Source organism: Ascidiella aspersa, chromosome 6 (genome assembly GCF_963924565.1).
Source record: "Ascidiella aspersa chromosome 6, kaAscAspe10.2, whole genome shotgun sequence".
Classification (NCBI taxonomy): Eukaryota; Metazoa; Chordata; class Ascidiacea; order Phlebobranchia; family Ascidiidae; genus Ascidiella; species Ascidiella aspersa.
The window spans coordinates 26,553,797-26,576,798 of record NC_139452.1 but is presented as its reverse complement, the minus strand read 5'-3'; the positions used below and the strand labels follow the sequence as shown (position 1 = coordinate 26,576,798).

Below are 23,002 nucleotides of genomic sequence, written 5' to 3'. Positions count from 1 at the left end.
GCAATTTGCAGATTAGATTAGAATTGGAATTAGCCGCATTTTACTTTAACAGATTGAACTAGAAAACTAGAATTGTCGAGCTGTAAACATACAGTTGTACCCATGCTTGTAACCATGAAGTTTGACTCGGAACTAGAAAATAAAGTCGAGTACCAAGTCTGACTCGAGGAAATAAACCGACTCAGTCAGGTCACGGGTCACAAGTCTATCTCCGACTCCGCAGCCCTGCATGTAACTACAGTATATCCCTTTTTAAGTAGGCTAAAACAAATTGCAGTGTTGTAAACAATTTCGTAATGACTTTCAGGGCCAGGCAAGTTACTTGTAAAATAACTCAAGTCCAAGTTAAGTTATAATTAGAGCAAGTCAATTCCAAGTCAAGCCTTTGTCATAAAAATGACACATTTCGCAGTTAAAATGTGTAAACACTTCCGATTAGAATCGTACCTCAAAAAATGCTTAATGAAAACATTTTATTTCAACCCAAGTCATTTGTATTGGTCCGAAAGACTTAAGTCAAGTCAAATCAGTTTGCCCTAACGGCTCAAGTCAAGTCAAGCCATTACAAAACTGACTACAATGTTGCGAACGAAATCCTAGCAAAAATAGGAGGATATCTTATTTCGAAAGATGCAGTTTGTTCCAGGGCTGCGGAGTCGCAGTCGGACTCGACGGAGTCGGTTTGTTTTGTCGGACTCAGGACTCGGGGACTCGAGTAAGACCGCGTAAACCTACCCGAGTCCCGAGTCCGACATGCGCCTGCGCAGTATCAAATTTTAAAACTGTTAAGGCGGTAAAATGTTGTAAAAGTGTAGCCTAATAGCAAATGTTGAAATATTTTTTGACCATGTAACGCGGGTGGATCAATTATGACACCACCAATGTGGATTGCAGAAATTCCACCTTAATTTAGTTGTTTAAATGGGTAAAATACAGGCTGTAGAGTCAGAGCTGGACTCAGGACTCGACAAAATCTTACATTTGGCCGGAGTCGGACTCGGGGCTCAGGTTGTCGGGTGTATTTTGGGCCGGAGTTGGACTCGGGAGTCGGACTCGGGTTGTTTTTAACCGACTCTCAGCCCTGGTTCGCTCAAACTATAGCACCTGGGATAAAGAAGTGTCGGGTTCAACTTCAAAAACTCGACAATAGTAGAAACGACCAGGGCATAAAGAGTAGTTTGAGTGAACGCTCCGCAACCAATTGCTGGTAGGGCAAGAGACTTTAGTTTGTGCTTGGACGCCTCTTCAAAGCAACTCTTCACTGACGTAGTTGATATTGAAGTTGATCCGTGGCCGTACGGCCTGCAAATAAATTATGTCACAAATAACCAAGCTGTAGGTCACAATACTGTTAGTGTTTGTTTGTTTATGTTTTAATTTACTTTGGATACAAACAAGTTAATAAAGGCACGAAGCACTAGTTTTCGCGACAAATTACGAATCACCTAGGCTATAAGACTGCATAAACGCCACAAAAACCTCTGAAACCTGTGTTACGTTTCTTGCTTCGCTTCATTTCACTTACTTATTCGCTCTAGAGTCGACTGTTCTTGACGTCACAAGGCGTCATCGAAACTAGAGTTTCGCTTTGGGGTAAAACCAGCTAACCGTAACGTAATGTGGTAAACAATGCGACTGCGTTTGTTGCAATCTGAGGAATAACCCTCATTTTCCTGATCGTTTCTATAACTTAATAATAACAAACGTGTATAAAATTCCCACTGTATCCTAACGGTGCAATATTCGCCTTAACAAAAAGCGTAAATTAAGGTAGTACTATGGCTCTCATGTTAGTAAGATTTCGTACTTTAAACCGATTAAAGGCGTTGCTGGTAAGCTTATATGACGTATTTTAGTTAGACCTTACACTTTAACCTGATGAAAAACGGTTCTGTGAAAGCTTATCTAAATTGAAAAGAAAATTTGTCAACAGTGCCGACTGATTTACGTCATAGACAACAGTAATTCAAGCGAAGTTATATCGATAAATAGTTATAACATTTATACTCAGGTTCCGCTGTGAAGATGATTCGTTTCATTGGCAAGTTGCCAGCACTTGTGCTCACAGCACTTCCTGGTAAAAGTTGGCCTCCAATGATTTTTCGAACTTGGTTCAACTCCAGTTGAATACCTGAGCCGCCTAATAATAAATATTAGTTTGTAAAAATAGTTACGCTTACATGTTTTAGAGCAGTGGTTCCTAACCTAAAAACACGTTTTTCTATTCTCAGGCGGCTATGAGACAATACAATTACAATACTTCACACGTTGTAGTTTATTTAGTCGTCAGGTGATGATATTGTTATGCTTGCTTTTAGGCATCTTTATAAAAGCAATAAAGTATTGTCTTTAGTCAACGACCTGACATTGTATGATTTTGTTTATTGCCTTTCATCAAGAGCCTAACGTGAGATTTTTATGACATATACTTGACTACGAGTATTTCTAGTTAGGTTAAGTAACGAAATAAGTGAGTGCACTTAAGTATAAGACAAGTGTGTGGGGAAATTAAAGTGTAATACAAATATGTGAGTGTACTTTAGTGCAATATTTCTACCTAAATGTAACTTGTGAGTGCACTCAAGTGTAAGACAAATATGTTACTGCACTTAAGCGTAAATACAAATCAATTCCTTAGGTCAGCAATATAACATCTTATTCCATCTTTGACAATTACACTTCGCATATAGTGTACAACCCACGGACACCCCACCAAGCAATTAAATTCGGTTCGCTTTCTAGACAAAAAAACAAGGCTTTACGTTTTTACTTTACATTTTATTTTTCAGTTCGTCAAAACAGGTTTTTCTTTAAAAGGAATTGTACTTCATATTATGTGCACTTTAATGCCCATTTTAGCCCGGCCCTTAGAGATTTTTTCTGCTTCTCAAGCTCTCTCCTGACAAACATCATTGCGCATCCCAGATAAAAAAGATAATAACACTTTAATGTAATTTTGAATCATAAAAAATCTCCTGAAAATCGTTTCTCACAGAAACTTTTGGTGTTTTACCATTTGCAGTTAAAATAGGGTTATTTAAGATGTCTCACCTTTCGTTAAGATGGTGTGCGATATACCTTCACTTCCCAATTCCAGTTGCTTGTTTACAAGAAGGACTATGCCCTCGCACTTCATTTTAGTTATGTCATTCACCGAAAGACCGAGTTTGAAGTGTGTATGGGGCACTTGGATAACTACGTCTTTTGCCTGCAATTTTAAAAACCGAGTTTACTGGCTTAAATTAACGATTTCATATTAAAGCAGGAATCCATGAAATTACGTAGTTTTAGCTTTAATATGTGTTCTTTTTAAAGCTCTTAGTGTTAAAATATATTTTATTAATTTTCCGGCTTGGAAAAATGTTTATTTTGGTTTGCATTAATATTTTGATGTTGAATTAACAACAGGGATAAATTTTTAAAAAGTAAAAACAGCTTCATTTATGTTTAAACAGTCAACAACTATATATGGCAAAGATGAAATAGTAATAATTAGCTCGTAGCCTACTGAAAATGGCAAAATGACCAACATTTTGGACCGCAGTAAGTTTGTTTGCCCGCCACTGGTATAGACCAGGGGGGGGGTAAATATATTCAATGGAAGGGCCATTTGCAGAAAATACAAGCACCAAAGAGCCTCAAAATTATTTCATGCAAAAATGGTAAATAATGAAACGCCAGCCGCAGTAATAACAGAATTGTTATATAACAAAACGGTAATAATCAACACAATAATAACGCTAATAGCAAAATAACACGCACAATATTTATTAATATCAGTTTTTTGTTAACTAGCTCTTCGGACTCTATGTCTCGTGTTACGTCATAAACGAAATACTGGCCTAAATAAAGAAAAGAAAAAGAGAGAAACGTTTATAAACGATACTATTGGTAACCTTTACAATTTTTTTTTGAAATTTTACGATTCAACTAGAAGAACCACAACACACATGCCGGAGAGCCGCAGTTGACCCACCCCTGGTACAGACAGTGAGGTCTCAGGTATCTCAATGTAGGTTTTATAGTTTAATAAAACGGTACCAAATGGTACCTCTTCCCATGCTAAAGGTTGCCGACACGTACATTACAGGGCACACCGCATCTTTGTATCTCTTTTACGCATTTTATTGTAAAATCTAGATCGTTCACAACAAACGTTACTTCGTACCATCGTCAGCTTTCCATGTGAACTTCCAGGGCGCATGTTCCAATTAACGATTCCGATGCGATCAACCCCGCTTGCCATGGCGTCGATAGCTTTAAACAAAATGCAGATTTGTACTTTTTACATCTACATCTATTTAATCCCTGTGTCACAAAGTCGCATTTTCCCGTATGGCAAGGCAGTGTTGTAAACAAGTAATTTTGAAATAATTCAAGTCTCAGTCAAGTCATTTGTGTAACAACTTAACTCTGCGTATAGTCTTTTAAAAAATAATTAATCAAGCCCAGTTCAAGTCATTATTTGCCAAAGTCAAGTTCCGGTCTATTCATTATATTACAATAAAGTAAAAAGTCAAATCACTGATAACAAAATAAAACGACAAAACTATTCTAATTGAAAAATGTTTCAACAAAAACGCAACAACAAACAAGATAATTGTTTTAAGCGCAAAAATTTGGATTAATAACTCTTATTTTACCAAAAAAAATTAAATAAACCACTTAATTTTTATTTAGGTAACCTGAAAGTCCAAGTCAAGTCATTTGTCCAAAAGACTTAAGTTAAGTAAGGTCATTTAGCAAAAGACTTAAGTCAGTCAAGGTATTTAAATACCGTGACTTAAGTGAGCTTTAGTCAAGCCATGACTTGGGTCATTATAAAACTGTGACAACAAGGTTAGTGAAAATGGTAAAACGTTTTATTGTATGTTACAATACTATTGCCTGAAAATAAAATAGAGATATTTTAATAATTAAAAACCAGAAAAAGAAGGTCCGATTGATTATAATCGTACAAATGTGCCGCAAAATCACACAAAACGCAATACTAAGGTGTGTTTACCCACATATATATCTGGGCCTTCAAAATATATTGAAATCTATACACTTTAAAAAATAAATTGGAATTAAGAAAATGCAGTAGCCCTTTTATTTCGATGTTCCCGAAAAATCTCGCTTTGTCTTAAATTACATGTTGACAATACAAAACAGACAACCAAAATAGCGTTTTCCGTGAAATAGATTTGGTTACACACCCTGATATAGTACAACTTTTGACTAGACTATTTTAAAACTAATATTGGACCATGGCCCTAGCGGTAAAGTAAACACGTAATGTTACCAATAAAATAAACTCCTAAGCTTAGCCATGGTTAGCTTAACAATAATTTAATAGACAATTTAAAGGCTTTGAAGACTATACCTTCATCTGCCAGCTTTTGTTTTTTGCTGTGCGGCTTTTCTGATCTCCGTTGTTTTTCAGTAGGTTCCTTTTCTGCAAAGCAAATTGGCAACCTTTGATTAATGAGAAATCACCACCGAAGCCTTTCATTTACAACTGAATTAGACAAGCTGTTAAATCAAGAGTGGCAATCAAGCCTGTTCCGCGGGCAGGCGTTTTTCTGACGCCACAATTTTCACCGTGAACATAAGCCCAAGTGCTGTTTTCACCCGTATGCACGTCTTGTCCCCTTAAAATCACTTAAACTTAGATTTTAGTTGCACATCAGCGCATAAAATCGAACGATAACCTCAGGCTACTTATTTACACGTCCTACTATGACGTAACTTTGTGACTTAACTCTGAAATTGTTCATGCGTTTTGGTACGAAATAATTTCTACTGTCACTTCTTGCTTAATCAATATTGCTTTTGCTTGGCGTTTAAACGCGTTAAATGCATACTTGGGACATCCGTATCCTTAATGTTGAAGACTTAGTGTATGTTGCTCAGGTTTCTGCGATAAACATAATTAACCCTTTAAATATATAACACACTATTATGTTTACTTACTAGCAGCCGACGTATCTTGGTTTGTCTTTAAATCAGCCATTAGATTACTCCCGAGTACTTTTACCGGCTTTGACAAAAGTTGCTAACAATTTCGATGCTGAGCGCTTTATAAAGGAAATGAACCATTTGTATCGACTTGAAACGAACGAAATCGTCAAACAATGTGCCGACAATCCGGCCTATGAAAGAGCCTTGTTATAGATTCGAACAGGGGTCGGGATTATAGGGTTTCTCTTCGGAAATGTTTCGACGGGAAATTCCCGGGATTTCCCGCGATTTAACATAATCCCGAATCCCGGCAATTTTTTTTAAATCCCGGTTATTCGGCAACAAAGTAAAACTTAAAAATAATTGTCGTTTTTGACTAATAAAAAGAAAAAAAATATTACTCAACCATGTTAAAGTCGTTGCCTGAGTTGCTTTATTTGCGCTTACCAGCGGAAAAACTTAATTAAATTTATTCTACCAAAAAACATGCACTTTATTTCAAATAAAAACAAAAAGGGTGCTGACTTTAATACGAGAAGGTCTTGTAAGATTGCAGAAGCAAGACTACAGAACATAAATGAGCTTAATTAAATCTTTGGAGCTAACACGATTTTTTTTTTAAAAACGTCTTAATGACAAATGTTAGGTATAATTTTTTCGTCGGGAATCTCGGGATTCCCGGGAATTTTCATTTTTCAATCCCATTTCCCGGGAGTGAAAATATCCGGGGAAAAGAGGAGCTCGACTCGGGAACCTATGGCTCTATTTGTGACGCCATGTGGCTCTTTTGCTAAAAGAATTTTGCGTGCAAAATAATCTAACCTATTATTTCTCAGCATGATTTCAAATAAAACTGCACGCCGCCACGGACGCTTTCCTTACTTCATATTTTCTTATGGCACATTGTAGCAAATTTTCGGCGCTTTGCGCGATTCCTATTTGTTTTTCGAAACTGTTATCCCGGCCCAGCTCAATTTACTTTTTTTGCAAACCTTCAACTAAATATAACAAAGTGTTGCTCATCCAGCAGTTATAATCAATCGACGATTCGACGTTCTATACAGAACGATCATGTGATTTAAATGTGTGGTTGGCTGCAAATTGGTCGCTATATAAGAAATTTGCCTTGCATGATATGTTAGTATCCTGATGAAGGCGTTCTGTATAGAACAGTGGACGGCAACCTACGGCCCGCGGGCCGGATCCGGCACGCCAGTGTAATTTACCCGGTCAGCCGCTTCTTTGACTAAATATGGGCACAAGACGAGTTTAAATACTTTTTGACCATTTTCACTACGCTCACTTTGCTCGCCAGGTCTGCCTTGACTTAAAATGCTAAACAAACACTGAACTAGACAAATATTAAATCTATCGTGTTTCCTCAAACGAGTTTTATTGCACTTTTTATAAGTAGTATGGATGGCGACGTGTGGACTCTAATTTTAAACCAAACGAACGCTTTTTTTGACAGCCTCCTTAAATGTAATTAAGCACATTTTTAAGTGCAAAAAAGATCCGATGCCCGCCTGATTCACAGTTCTTCCAACATTTTAATAACGCAATTCTTAGTTAACATTTTGTGCGGCCGGCAGAGACCTTTTTGAGTTTGGTTTTGGCCCGCGACTAGAAAACGATTGCCGGCCCCTGGCATAACGTTGAAACGTCGATTAATGCTGGATGAGCAACACTTTGTTATATATTATGCCTAGCTGCAATAGCTTAATCCTTTAACTTGATGGCTCTCATGGAAATACAACCAAGAGTATTTGGCTTTGTATGGCTCCCTTAGCTGAAAAGGTTCCCGACCCCTGGATTAGAACGAAACACTTGCATTCTGTCTAGCTTTCTTGCTGTTTGCGCGTACTTTTTAACAGTTTGTAAGCACATTAAATACATATGCGTGCTTGCCGAAAAAATCACGGCAGGATTCATGTTAAGAGAAGAATACTCTAGCAAGGCTAGCAATTCAGGCCAGACACTATTAAAATATCTTAAAATATATGCATATACTTCTCCATACCTTTGATGCCTTTGCTGGTCAAATATACATATATATATTTTAATGTCTTTTTTAGTATCTGAACTGACTTGCTAGCTTTGCTAGAGTATTCTTCTGTTGCTGATGAGTAGGGCTACTATTTTTTGACTTGTCAAATATAGTCAGCGTTTTGAAATTTGTCGTTCAATTTTATCAAAAATTTTACTTCATGTTTACACCACCAAATTTTTTTTCAATTTTTCGGGGTCATAATTTCATATTTTTTAGATGAAAAAATAATCGCCCTACTGATGAGGAATTAAGGTCGACATGTACCTGGCAAGGGTCAAGGGTATTTTCAATATCACATATTCAGTGCAACAAGATTAAGGATTATGTTGTAACATATTAATCCAATAAAAAACAACAATCTTGTTACTACATGGGAAGGTTTTGGCCAAAATGTCCACACACTAATGGCCTACATTCCAGCCTGTATTGCTTGCCCTTGCCCGCAGTGCAAGTTAATTTTGAAATCATAAAAATCCGCCAAACAACTATTGAATAACTTATACACCGCGGCACACAGTCTGATAACCTCTGCCACAGAATTCCTTAAGTCCCAACAACCTGCTATTAGCTATAATTATGGCTCGAATATCATGTCCCTATATAGTTTAGGTTTTTTTTAACACGTTACTGACGATTGGTGTATTGTTACTGACCTGGTAGCCTACATTTTCGAATGCTCACTGCTGACTGATAATAATCTGTGCTTTAACTAATGATAAAAACTCTCGAGAGAATTAAAAACCGAACTGGACAGGTTATTGTACCTGAAAAAAACAAACAAACAATATAACGAAAATACCAAAGACAAAGCTCAACTCGCCAACGAGCAAGACAGCTGTGAAGTTGTTTTCGGGTAACAGACGTAATATTTCAACAGCAGAGACAAAATACAAACAGCGATATAATGTATCACTGGCCCAGTGTTAGTCGATGCGTGTTTGACAGACAAATGTGACGTTATGTGATGTCGGCCTGCACAACACATTTGCTCCTACAGGATCAAGGAGTGAATCGAAAAAATCATGGCGGGAAAACGTGACAGTGATGAAACGCCTAGACCAGTGGTTCTCAGGGTAATATTCAAATTTGGGGAGGAAATTTGTTCCAGGTTCTTGTATAGCTATCGGTAATTTCCACTCAATTATTTTTCTGTGGTTTGTTTTCTAGAATTTTGTTGATATGACGACTGATTTCAGACATTCAAACTCAAGGACATGGTGTACTAAATCTATAAATGTATGTTTTCCGCATATTATGCGCAGTTGCAATCACGCTTATGCATCAAAACTTTCATTTACTTGGCAAAACAGCTTACGATATATTTGCGGTCGTTTACGATTTAAAGGTACGCTGAGACTGTAAAGTATTTCGCTCTTCATACCTTCGTTTCATCGTTTGACGCCAACCGCTGCACCGTTGCAAGAAACTGCAATAGTACCTTTTTGCGCTGGCAACGCGACAGGTTTTAGGGCGCGAAATGAACATTTTACGATACGAAACCTATACAGTAAACATTGCATATCCGATATACAGCTATAGCTTTCTGAAACACGCAATTAGTTCGTGCAAATCATTTTTGATTGTCAAATGTTCTGTTGTTCGTGAAACCACCTCAATCGCAGTATAAGATGGCACAAAATAAAGGTTGGCATCAACATGAATAACATTGGTTCGTTTCCCAATCCAGCATCCAACTTGAAGCAAATAGCTGGGAGTTCTTACACTTTTAAAATGCTTTTGCGGTTAAAACTAGTTTACCGCCGACAGCAAGCAATAACAGTGGAAAGGTGCCACCAGCTAATTGGCTTACAGGCAACATAATGCTGTAGGCCTACATTAAGTTGGTTTAGCATTCATTAGCTGTATTTTTGTGGCAATGATAAAAGCAACGTCTGGCTTTTTCAAGGCTCGTAGAAATTAAAGTATATAGCCATAGTGATAAAAACAAACAAAGAACCACACCCGAACAGTTTCTCATATGTTGTCGAAGTCTTTCAAGAATGTAGTCTATGAAAAATGATTTGAGGATAATAAATACATGTCATCATATTAGCGGGGTGTTTATTAAACTGATAATAGCCGTGTAGCCAATCGAAGTAATGTCATGATTATGTAAACTTGTATTCTTCACTTATTTTATTTGACGCTACTGATTGTGCAACTATAGCAAGTTTGTTTTCAAATAAAGCATGATGTGTTAAATTCTGATCTATAAACCCCTTGAACACGTAGACTATAGTATTGGGAGGTCCATGGGGGCCTTATTATTAGTATGTTATTTAAAAAGTGGAATTAATTTGACAAACGAAAAGGGTTGAATTAAAAAAACGTTTTAGCACTGAAATGTATTTTACGTCATTAGCGACAAGCTAAATTTACGTACGTATAAAAAATAAAATTCTTCTCTCTACAAATAATTTCACAAAACGACTAATACAATTTATTTAATGACTGCGTTCAACAAAACATTGTGAGCAACAATTCCCTAAATAATACAAAATAAAAGCGACGCGTGTTATTTTTGAATCAACACATTCGGACGAACTGATGTGGGTTACAAGATGTGGTGAAAAATCACTCCTAAAGAAATCGCTTATATATATTCGCATTTCAGCCATGGTTTGCACTCCAATGCAACAATTTTCCCTTTAAAATAGGTTTATCAAAAAACACCTAAAGATAGCTAAACTTTGCCAAATAAAGCAATTTTTGCCCCAATTGGGTGAAAATAACACCTTGAAGTCTCTCAGTTTATTTAGTTTGCTTATTTGCTATGTGTTGTTATCAAATATGTTGGTTAAGTATTTTGTTTAAAACATTGCATATCGGTGTCGGAATGAGCCGGTAAGTAGAAGCCAATATCTGTGCAAAATTTGGTATAATTTTACCAATCGAAATCGCTCGAAAACTTGAAAATACCACAACTATTTTATCTAATTGGGTAAAAACAAAAAATCTCTAGCAAAGTTACAGAAGTGTATAATACATTTCGAGAGAACGTTGGAACTTCAAACACTGTATTTGTCCTTTAAAGCACCAGCAAAAAATACTGTTCCTATGTCTGTATAAGCTACATGCGCGCTGATTTTACAGGGTCACGGCTAGGGCTAGATGAAAATTTCTTCCATCTAGCTTGTTTGAGCTTACAGTAGGAATAATGTCAGTGGTTATCTGACCAGATAGCCTTGTACTTTTGTCCCAAATTTAAGGTATTAGTGTAGGGGAGAAAAATCTTAGCTTTAGTTACAGAAATGCGATATACTTCAAGATAAAACGTTGGAGACACTTTAAGGAGTGTTGCGACCAACATGTTTGCAAAAACACAAGTCTATGTAGGCTGGCTGATGCTACAGCGCCACTGCCGTGTTTTTCTGGCGCTTGTACCACACAGAGCCGATGCCACAGAGCGTAATGGAAACAGTGATAACGACAAAGGCTACAAACGAGCCCAACAAGCCTCGCAAGCGGATATCCTCGCAGTTGGGAGAAACGTAAGAGATGTGGCCACAGTTGCCGCAGAAATTAGGCGCGATGCATTCGCCCGGCCCACAGTCCTGTTTACACTTTGCCTGGTCACATCGCTTTCCCGTGTAGCCGTCCATGCAGCCGTTCGGGCAGTCGCCGGTCTGCCGGTCGCAGCGCACCGGGCCGGGTACCGAAGCAAAGCACTCGCCGCAGAGGTTCATGCAGCCGGATCCCCAGTGCTGTTCGTCTGGGCAGCTCTGGGCCAGCGCCAGCTTGGCTAAAAGCACGGTTGCGACTATTGTATGGAGCAGCCTCATTTTTGACGATTTTCTGCTTAAGTAGTATTTTAAAAAATGTCGGCCTGTTTAGTGGCACTTGCGTACAAGGCTTGTGACTAGTGACACTCTGTTCGAAACAAAAAAACAAATGTCAGGTTTGCGGTTTGGACCGCAACAAGTTATTATTTATTTATGAAGCTTTTCGAGCACATAGGTTATAAGCCTGCCTGACAATTCTGTTCGCGTTTTTACGGTCGCAATTTTATAAGCTGAAACTTATTCGATATAGTGAGTCATTATAAAAACGTGGTGCACATACAAATGGCACTAGGGCCGTCTGAAAATCTTTGTGAGCAACCGCCTTCTTCCTATAAGCCTATATATTACTTTTTGTTAGAGTTCCATCTTAATTTTTGCGAGACAAATTACCTTCCCAACAAGGCCAACAGCTAGGCCAGCTTTGCGACTAGCGCGGTACCACTGTTATAAACAGCGGTCTGGTTTTTCATAGGGTATTATTTTTACCGAAAGTGAGGTTCAACGGCTGTAGGAATGTGCCAACTTAATACCCTGGTCAAACGAAACTAATAATCGTCAGGTTTGCCGTTTGGACCGCAACGAATTATGTATGAAGTTCTTCTACAGCACATAGGTTAGGTCTGCCTTATTCACGATCGCCATTCTATAAGCTAGGACTGACTAATTACAGTGAAGTATTTATGAAATCATCGCGGCGCACAAACAGATGACATCAGGGCCACCTGAAAGCTTTTCTAAACAATCGCCTTATTCCTATAAACCTATAAATTAATTTTAATTGTTACTTAGAGTTTCATCTCGTTTATTCGATATAAATATTACCTTACCAACATGGTCTACTCAAATCTGCTTAGACAGAATAAAAAAAATATATTTGGTGTCGAATGCAGTTTTAGTTGTCACCCTACAGTCACCACTATATATTTCTGACAGTTCGACGAAAACTAATTCTTTATAAATAAGGGCATTTTTCTCACAGCAAATTACAATTTTATGCCAATTTCCGCCTACAAATGTCAAAGCGTGACTTTCTTTAACATTCGTTGCATTATTTTACACAATTGGAATAACTGTTTTAATACTTTGCCTAATTTTAGGCATACGTTTGAGTTTCAGAAAAAGGCAGAATAAAGAAACTAATTTGCCAATTTAAACTAATGCTGTTGTTCAAAATACGGCTAAACTATCTCATTTTTTTTTCACAGTACGCTGATACACAACGCCAGACTATTTGAGTTCCTTTCTCACCCGGTAAAAACTGCTGAAGGCTCAGTTTTATCCTCAGGCTGCGCTGTGAGTTAACCGCACCAACAAATTCCGCTTTGTGGTCGTTTCAGTCCACTGAACACCGCCTAATTCAGTCAAAAACTAGTCAGCTGAGAGTAATTGTAAGGAAACAGTCGGCTTTCGGCTAACGTAGCCAGTAGGCCTACCAACTTTGTATCGTCCAGAGCGGCTTAGATAACTAAATTACATGGCTGGCACTATCACCGTTTAAAAGCATTCACGAGTCACCTCTAACATTAAAGAGATTGATTCTCAACGACAAGGTTTAACTTAGCACGGTTTAGTAGCCATTGAAAGGCTACTAGGGTATGTGTTTACTCTTGTTGCTACCATACTACTCGTCACACTTTCTAAGAAACTGCGCAGTCCATTTTGTAACTTCTTTAATTATCCAATAGAGAAGTGCATTTTAAACCCTGTGCCACGAGAGATTTCCAAGCGTGGTGCCTAAATTATTATGTTATGATGTAAAAAAAACTACCTATATTACAAATACGCATAATTTAACTTGTGAGACCTGTATGCACACTGTCCGTTATTAACTGTTTGATAAGACATTCTACACACCTTATGGCACTTTATTTGTGCGGGCGGAGTGTTTTTGACTACTCTGCTGAGGTTACAGAAACATAGGCTGTATTTTAAAAAACATTCAGTTCCTCAAAATACACTTTAAAAAAATGTATAGGCCTACACTCCAGAGATGCAATATATATTTCGAATAATGAGTGGCGTTAATAGAAAAGTACGCGGCCTCAGTTCTCTTTTTGTTTCGCAGGAGGAGAAGAAAAGCGTATTGCGCCGCACGCAAGCGTTATGACCAAGGAAACGAGAAGCCCGGCAAAGTAGGTGTGGCGGAAAAAGCTCCACACGCTCTCTTCGCTCACCAGAATCAGCTTGAAAGCCGAAATAAAGTAACAGTGGCAAAATGTCTTGAAGAAAACCAGGTGAAATCTGAAAAAGGCGATAGGAAGTTTTATATTTTATTGAGATTTCAATACAATTTTTCGTTATATAGTTCCTACTGATACCCTATTTAGAATTAGAAAAATACGGCCATTTAACTAGATTTGTTACTTAAGAAGTTAGATGGGGCAGAACGAAAGTCAGATAAAATATCGAAAAATTCAAAATTAACGGAACCTGTTGCAATTTATCTCTCGGACAATAAATTTTTAAGGGAGGGCAATAAAATATATAAACACCTATAATTATCCTTGTAATATATGTTGATCGTTTTACATTTTTGACGTATTACATTGGCTTCATACCCTCGAAAAACCATACCTAAGAAAATTAATCTAAAAAATAAACCGGTGCTTTTAACCAAGGTCCGATTTCCGCGAATTATGAACTGATGATGTTGTACATTAGTTACTTACGTCGAATATATTCGGTTTTTCCAGTAGCCTTTAATACAGTTCCGCTGTACGTACAAGCAGGTCTCGTCTAAGACTATCACGATAGGAAACTGCATCACGATCGCAAAGTAGCTGGGTGTCACACCGTGCCACAGAGCACTCACGAAAAATACCAAGGTGGCTCTAGAATGTAAGTCTCGATTGAGTGTAATACGGTAATGCAATGCTTTTCAATCTTTAAAAATTCCATCCGCACTTTTTTATTTCGGAAAATTTTCATCCGGACGAAACAAGCACAGAAAGTTTCCAACCTTTATTTTATTTTCAATGAAAGGGTTTGGGTAATTAATACGTAAGCCTAAGCCCTGACCGATATCAAATTATATCTTAAACTGCAATGAACCACTGAAAGGCTATATTACTCTATCTGTAACGCATAAGTGGGCGCACCAGCTTTTTTAATTACTGCATTACACATAATAAAAAATAATAATGCCTAATTTTCCTAGCAAAGGAAAACAGCAAAAGTCGTGTAAAAAGTTTACGTATGTCAAAAATACCTTAAAAACTTCATGCGTCTTGGAATCAAGTCGCTTCTATAGACAAAACGAACCAGCCACCATTGCACGGTCATGTGCCAATACTGGATGGATCGGCCAAAAGAAGGGTCCAAAAATCCCATTGGATCGACATTATTTACCGTCTTGAAATTCATTTCCGCTTCAGTTTGACAATCTGCGTCCGACTCGCTGTGTACAAAGCGTGATATATAATGTAGTATTGATCTTAAAGCCAAAAAGTTGAGTAAATCGACATTTTCCTAATAAAGAAGTTTCGATACACAGTTGTATCATCATCTGGAAAGGTCTATACAGGGATTTGTAATGTAACTTGATATGAATTTAATATTACGAATTTTGTAATGTAAATAACATGAATCTCAAAGCCTGAAATATCGAAAAAATCGGCATCATCTTCATAAGGACGTTTCGATACACTCTTGTATCAAACATGAAATGTCTATAGTACAGGGATCTGTAGCATTAATAATATGAATCAAAGCCAAAATATTGGAATAAATTGACATCATCTTGATAAAAACATTTCGATACACACTTATATCATCATCAGAAACGTCTAGACAGGAATCTATAATGTAGCATTAATAATATGAATCAAAGCCAAAAAATTGGAATAAATTGACATCATCTTGATAAAAACATTTCAATACACACTTGTATCATCATCAAGAAATGTCTATACAGGGATCTGTAATGTAGCTTGATAGTGAATCTCAAAGCCAAAAAGGTCGAGTAAATCGACATTAACTTGATAAACACATTTTGATACGCCCATATAAACGTTTCGATGCGGTTTTGATACGCCGTATCATCATCAGCTAAATGTCGACATTTTAATTGACATATTGACATTATGCGGTGTATCTATCTATGAATAGATAGCCATGCAGTAGCCCTCTGCTCAAAATTTAAATTTCTATTTCGTGTCAAATTGAGTTGTCAGTCTGTTATTAGACTCGCAAGATATATGTAAGCATGTGTGGCAAAGAAAAAACATAAATTCCTAACAACAAAGTTATGGTACAATACTGAAAACCGCGTTTGTTACAATTGTTAGTTGAAAACGTGAATCCGTTGTTTCAAACAATTTTTCCCCGACTCGGAAAAGGTTGTCAAATCTTGATCTATTGAGCACACTTACTTTCATATGGAATTACTTTAGTTATTTTAAGGGAGTGGCAAAATATTATATAAACATCTGTAGTTTACCAGCAGTCTCCATGCAGTACATTTTAATTATTTTGAGTTTTCAAGTTTATGGAGGGCATTAGCGTCACACATCGAAAAAAAAACTATACCTAAAAAAATGTTAATCTTAAAACAGCAGAAATTATCGGGTTGGTGGCAGACTTGGACAACTACAGTAGATAATTCTAGTTTTCTTGTTCAAATGTGTCTAATTCTAATTCTAATCTAATTTGAGAATTGCATGTGTGCGATAATTCTAAAAAATATCTACTTTGTCCAACGGAATTTTTAGTATATCAGTCGAAAAAAAGAATTTGAATTAAAACTCTTTGGTTGGAACGACTATATTGCGTAATTTTTTGAAAAGCATAGGCTGTGCCAAAAGGAATAACATCAGAACAGGAATACTTAGCATTCACATTCTTATGAGAATATTTGCGATTTAAATGAAATTCATTGTGAATATTTAATTTAATTCTAGATCAAATAGTTTTTTTATAAGAATTCGGTAATTCCAATTCTAAGCTAATTTGAGAAAACTTAAAATGATCTAATTCTAATTATAATCCAAGTTGAAAAAAATGGAATGATCCAATTTTAATCCTAGTCTAATTTTAAAAAGCTAAAATAAATCTAGTTGCCCAAGTCTGGTTGGTGGTATTACCTGAATTCCTCCGTCGGTCCTTGCATAACGTTAGGTTTGTTTTTTTCCGGGTAAGCTCCCAGTCCGACAAGGACACAGACAAGCTCGGCAAAAACCCAAGCAGTCCCGTACGCGAACTGGTTGTGAAGCCCAACAAGGTAGACATGAAGTAGTCTGTGAAAAAAACGCTGAAAGTTATTTCAACTTATACGTTTATCTTTGTGTTTGTGGCTAAACATCCGCCTTAAATCGCCCAAAATTTGGGAACACAAAATAAGACCTAAAAACCTTGGTATTATTCCGACAATTTAGGACTTATTCCAATTTAAACGGTACTAATACCATTCGCTATTAGTCGTATTTTGGCCTTATTCCGAATTGTGTTTTATTCTGACGTTGGTGTTGTTCTTATCTCGGTCTTATGGCTGGAGTCCAATAGTTCCATTGCTATAAAAATCTGTACGCCGCGGCCCAAATGTGGGCCGTTGAGCAATTTCTACGGGGCCGCGGGCTATTTTTTAATATTTCCGTTTTGTCATGTAGTTGTGGCCGCGTGATAGAAGTACATTATTAACTGTACTGTATTTTTAAAATGGCGTGTCTAATAGCTTTTTTACTTTTGCTGATTGTTGCATCATAAGGGTCACTGTGACCCCCATCATAAGGGGTCACTGTGACCCCCCAAAAACTAAACAATCGTAGCCTATAGGGCAAAAGACGCTCTGCAACTGTGGCATGTTGCGCCGTGTGACTTATAAACAAAACAAAGGGGGTAAATTTGTTCTAAATAATAAAACTTTGTTACGTTATTCGTTTTACGTAGTAGCCTTCAATAGCTCTTAAAAAGCATTTTGCGTCGCGACAAAAAAGTCTGCCGACCACTGCTATAGCGTACAACCAAACAACATATAGGACAATTAAAGACATCCACATTTAGTTTTCAATGAGACAAATCAAATGGTGGATTTGACAATTCAACTATACAACCTAGTCTTAGGGTACATATTTTCAAGATTTAACCATTTCACTATATTTAAGTGCACTCATAAGCTACTGTTTTAAAGTTGGACTCTTTGTTGCGTTAAACAAAGTGACCTTATTTAATTCGCAGAATATTTGAGCTATGCAAACAATTTTTTTATTTAGTTTAATCGGCAAAATAAACCAATTAATTTCAATGTATAGTTTAACCAGTGTTAAAGCCAAGCCGAAACTTTCAGAACGACGTATACCAAGAGAATTTTTGCAGGTAGGCCGTAAATGTATTTTTACTGGGCCCACGCATCTCCTTAAATGAATTTTAAATAAGATTACGTTTGCATATTTCTGCCCTACATAGGAACAACCTCAGTTTTCTAAGGTTACTTGTTTGAGATGTTCCGTTATGACGCAATTTTGTGACGTCATCTCTAAAAATTGTTGTGCGTCCCGGTAAAACTTTTTTTCATCTTTCCGGGAAGAAACTATATACTGAATTTGAGGCTGGAATATGATGCCCGTACCTAACGTGCTACGGAAGTTAACTGGCGGTAATAGAAGTTGTATGTCGATTTCTATAACTTTGTGCATATAGGTAAACTTTACTTTTCCGCTACATTGTAGCAGAGCTGCGGAGTCGGTGTAAAATAACCCGAGCCCGACTCCCGAGTCCCGAGTCCGACTCGGGTCAAATGTGCGATTTCGTCGAGTCCCGAGTCTGGCCCTGACTCTACAGCTTGTATTCCGTCAATTTACGTAACTAAAATAACGTGTCGTATAACTCATCCGCTCGCAATACATGGTTGGAAAGTATTCCACCATATGCTATTCCACCTTTTCAATTTTCAGTTGGCGGCCATATCAGTTTTAAAATTTGGTACTGCGCATGCCGTACTAGGGTATTTTTACGTGGTCTTACTCGAGTCCCGAGTCTGACTCCAGCAAAACAAACCGACTTCTCGAGTCACGAGTCCTGACTCCGACTCCGCAGCCCTGCTTTGTTATGCAAAAAGAATATTTTAACCTCCGTCTTACCTAGTTGGCAGTACGTCGTTGACGAAACTTTTACTTTTAAAGTAGCTTCCAAACGGTGCTGAGAGAGCGAAGAGCGTAAATAGAAGCAAAAAAATCTTGAAGGTCTTGATGAGGTGTTTACGCGCAGGCGGGTAACTCTGTTGCTTTAACATGTCGCTGTATGTCCTGTATTTACACAGCGGTCCTGCAGTAAAATTGTAGAGCGGTCAAATGTCAGTTTACACCGAAAAACAACATTATAGTTTGGAGTATGAAGCAAAACCGCCGTTTCATCCTACAATAGGCTACACGCAGTATTGTAAACAAGTCAGTTTTGAATGATTTAGTATCAAGTCATTTGTTACAAAGTCAAGTCTCGGTCAAAGTCGTGGTCATAGCAAGTCATAAATGACTTAAGTCAAGTCAAGTCATGCAAGTAAAGTTATTGACTTAAGTCATTACAAGACTGACTAAGCAATAGCTGAAATATCTCGACACAGAGTTAAGCGTGACTTAGTAGGTATTGTCCTAAATCTTGTCAAATTACCCCTTAGCACTTCCACTGATCAAAAGCTATCCAACCATAGGCCCCGATCGTGGGTGTACAAACCGTTTTTGGACGCCCAGGTATATCACAGGGCGTCAAAACGCTCTGGATTTTTGCAAGTTATTAATAAAAAGGCACAATGAGTTCCTTTAACACAGTTTTAGTTCACCAAAAGTGTTTAAAACTTTCCTGAATTACCATGTAGGCACGGAGCCAAAATCCTAAATTTTGTTTTTAAACATAACTAAATAATTTCTTTTCAATTTAATATTACGTTTTGCCCATTTTATGGAAAACTATTTTAGCCTAATTGCGCTGTGAAAAACTTTTAAAATTAGAAATAGTTTGTTTCAGTGATATATAACTTGCGACAGCGCAAAGGTTTTTATCTAAGAGCTCACATTTTTACCCAATTAATAGCAAATAAGTACTGATTTAAAAGCAATTAAGCACTGGTTAAAAAATAAAGCTCTGGAATTTGAAAAGTTCGGCTTATGTTTCCATCGCATTGTGTAATAGCAAGTTAATCAATTTGAAGCGCACTTATAATACTTTATTGAATTGACTTTACGTTATTTTATTAATTAGTTTCGGTAAAATTATATCGCTTGACTTTCTTCTTGACTTGAACAAAATAAAAATAAAAATAATCGGTTTTAGCTAAACATAGTGATAGTCACGTTGGAGTGTTTACCACTATGTTGGCAAAAATATAAGTTTGCTAGCCATTGATGTCGTTTCAAGTTTGCTATGCAGACTAATGCTCAAGTTTTAGCGGTTTCAAATAAATTCAAGGCATTGAATCGGATTGGCATCTTTTCAACATTTCTTGACTTGAACTGAAGTTTTTTAATGTTTGTCGGGACTTGAGTCATTACAAAACGCGTTGTGTACAGCCCTAAAATATTGTTTACTCAATTGAATATTCACCAAATCAATTACCTGTAAACAGACCGAAGGGAAAAGTCATGTAGCAAATTATGTCGTATGTGCTTGGTTCGGATTTGAGCGCAAGCAGCCCGAAAATACATTTGCCAGGGATTTCGCTTTCTTTTTTTCCGGATCGAAATTCCGCAATCTCGTAGGTCACGATAATCATCTGAATAACAAAAACCAGAGGCTTTGTTTATTTGTACAAAATTGACGCAAGAGTGACTTGTTTTTTTCAAAACTGGAATGTTAATTATTATTAAAAGTTTCTCACCAACGCGACTTTAGGCAGTGTTGTGACGACTTAATTTACCTTAATTGAACAGTTATTTTACAAATGACTTGATAGGTACTCATACAACACTAACTTTAAATAAAAAGGGGGCCTGCTTCTTCGTATTATGCCCCGAAGAGTCATAACTTTTGGCAAAAAGTGCGACTTATTACCAAAATACGTCATTGAATTACACAAGTGGCTACGTGCCATGGTATCAGTTTCCAGCCTAACACACCGGACATCCTTTTTTAGGTATATCGTACGACTCCTCCAAACAAAACGATAAACGGTCCGAATATAAGACTATTTATCAGACGCAATAAGACTATAAATTGGCTGAAATGCAATTATAATCATAAACAGATATGTCCCATTTTGTTTTTTGTTATAATTAAAAGATCGCTTAGGATTGGACGAGCTTACCAATTTTAATAACTTTAAATTTCATTGTAAGGCATATATATGGCTTGAATGGCTTGGTATTACAATGACTTGGGTGGATAGAAACTTGTTCCAAAAACGACTTATTTTAATTTTACTTTTTTTCAAATGACTCAATTGTACCCTAATTTAATTTGCAAATGACTTGCCAGCAACTTAAATCATTTAAACATGACTTATTTGCAACCAGGACTGCGGAGTCGGTTCAAAATCATCCAAATCCTACACCCGCGTCAGACTTCAAACGAAAAAGTACTTAGAGTCAAACACGATTCTGACCCCGAATGTACAGCTTCTGTTTCACGCAATTAGGTATCCAAAGTAGTGTAGTGGCAAATTGTACAATATGGAGATATCTCCTCAACCTTACACGTAAATAATTACAATGAATTCAAATTGGGTAAAATATTCTTAAGATTTTCCTCTATTGGTCAACGTCATTCATTAATAAATGTCGAATGAATCTCATTTATTCCAATTAGAAGACTGCTGAGTGCTGATGATGCCTTATTTTGTGGCGAAATATATTTCTCTTTTAAATGACTAGAACTTATTAATGACTGACTTTGACACAACAGGAAAGTCTAAATAATATTTGCAAAATAGGGTTGATCATATAATTCATCCACCCACAATATGTGGTTAAAAGTATCATATCCCACCATATGCTATTCCAACTTTTATATTTTGCAATATAGGTTTCGAACTTGCCACTGCGCATGCGCATGTCGGACTCGTGGGGTTTTACGTAGTCTTACTCGAGTTACGAGTTCTACTCAAGCGAGCCTTGAGTCCCGATTCAGATTCCGACTCTACAGTCCTATTTTCAGTACAACAGCACTCAGTGAAATCACTAAAATCACACTTTTAACATGGAAAGCATCAATAGTTCCTTTCCTAGTGAAGTTTCTTCTCGGGGAAGCCCCAATTTTCCCGCCAATTCATATAGAATCCGTACAGCGAAGCAGAATACAAAGATGACCCGTGGTTTGTTTCTGCCGAAAAATCAACAATAAACAGGATTAGCAAGAATATCAAAGCTCATACTGAAGTATCTTATTATTATATAGTTACCTAACCGTCTAAAGAAATTTAGTCAATGTTATAACAAACCTTGGTTTAACCAGCAAATATTACATTCGCACATTTAGATTTCGTCAGCAAGTGTTCATCACAGAAATGACATAACTTTATAACCTACTAGAAACCGAATTAAATGTTAGTGTCGAACATCCTTGTGATGATTTTTAGAGTTGTGCAACGAGTCAGGTCACAGTTATTAAGTTCAATTGCAATTACAATTACTCCATGAAATGTTTGAATTACATTTACATTGAAAACTGTCGAGTTGTATTCAATTACAATTAATCCAACTCTGGTGTATAATATAAATATGTGCCGCTATCGTTGTCCAGCACGACTACAGAAGAGCTTGATCGCAGAATACACATTGTGTATATGTATGTTTCAGTATAAGTCAACTTCCAACGAACTAACTTAAGCTGCCATACTCACATGAAGGAACTTTTGATGAGACACGAGGCTCCAGCAATCAACAGAGCAAAGTAGATTGTGTCTCTTCCACAAACCAGCACAATCATGGAACTTCCGATCAGCAAGAAGAGTTCCTGCTTGTGACGACGAATGCCGAACCATCTAAAAGTGGAGCCGACCAAAAAGCAAACGACCAAGAGCAAGACTTGTTGAAGGTCTTTAGGAATCGCCATCGCGTTAGTTTGCCTGAAAACATATCGTGAACGTGTCAGCACGATGGCGATGCATCGTTAACGGCAATAGCGTTGCATATTATCTAATTGGTTGAAGTTTTTTTTAAGAAATTTATCAAAAATCATTAAAAACTGATTTCAATCAAACATACACACATATCTGTGTTAATCATGGTAAACTGGATGACGCTTAGCGCTAGACGCTAGAAGCAAAGCGTGTCAAATGTGAAGCAGCCTTAAGGGTTCATTACAA

General features: G+C 37.1%; 2 protein-coding genes across 2 annotated transcripts; both read right to left on the bottom strand.

Annotated features, from left to right (window-relative positions):
- Positions 1-10,424: 10,424 nt before the first annotated feature.
- On the bottom strand, positions 10,425-11,859 carry LOC146141040 (uncharacterized). The gene has a single exon (XM_083391912.1). It carries the CDS (start codon positions 11,773-11,775, stop codon positions 11,341-11,343), a length of 435 nt encoding a protein of 144 aa, XP_083248038.1. The 5' UTR covers positions 11,776-11,859; the 3' UTR covers positions 10,425-11,340.
- Positions 11,860-13,817: 1,958 nt separating this feature from the next.
- Positions 13,818-22,749, bottom strand: LOC146141039 (membrane-bound acylglycerophosphatidylinositol O-acyltransferase mboat7-like). The gene is made up of 8 exons (XM_083392789.1): positions 22,538-22,749; positions 21,888-22,017; positions 20,317-20,473; positions 18,849-19,032; positions 16,857-17,009; positions 14,984-15,172; positions 14,445-14,606; positions 13,818-14,016 (listed from the first exon to the last, which is right to left on the bottom strand). The coding sequence occupies exons 1-8, from the start codon at positions 22,747-22,749 to the stop codon at positions 13,818-13,820; spliced, it is 1,386 nt and encodes a 461-aa protein (XP_083248915.1).
- Positions 22,750-23,002: the final 253 nt, after the last annotated feature.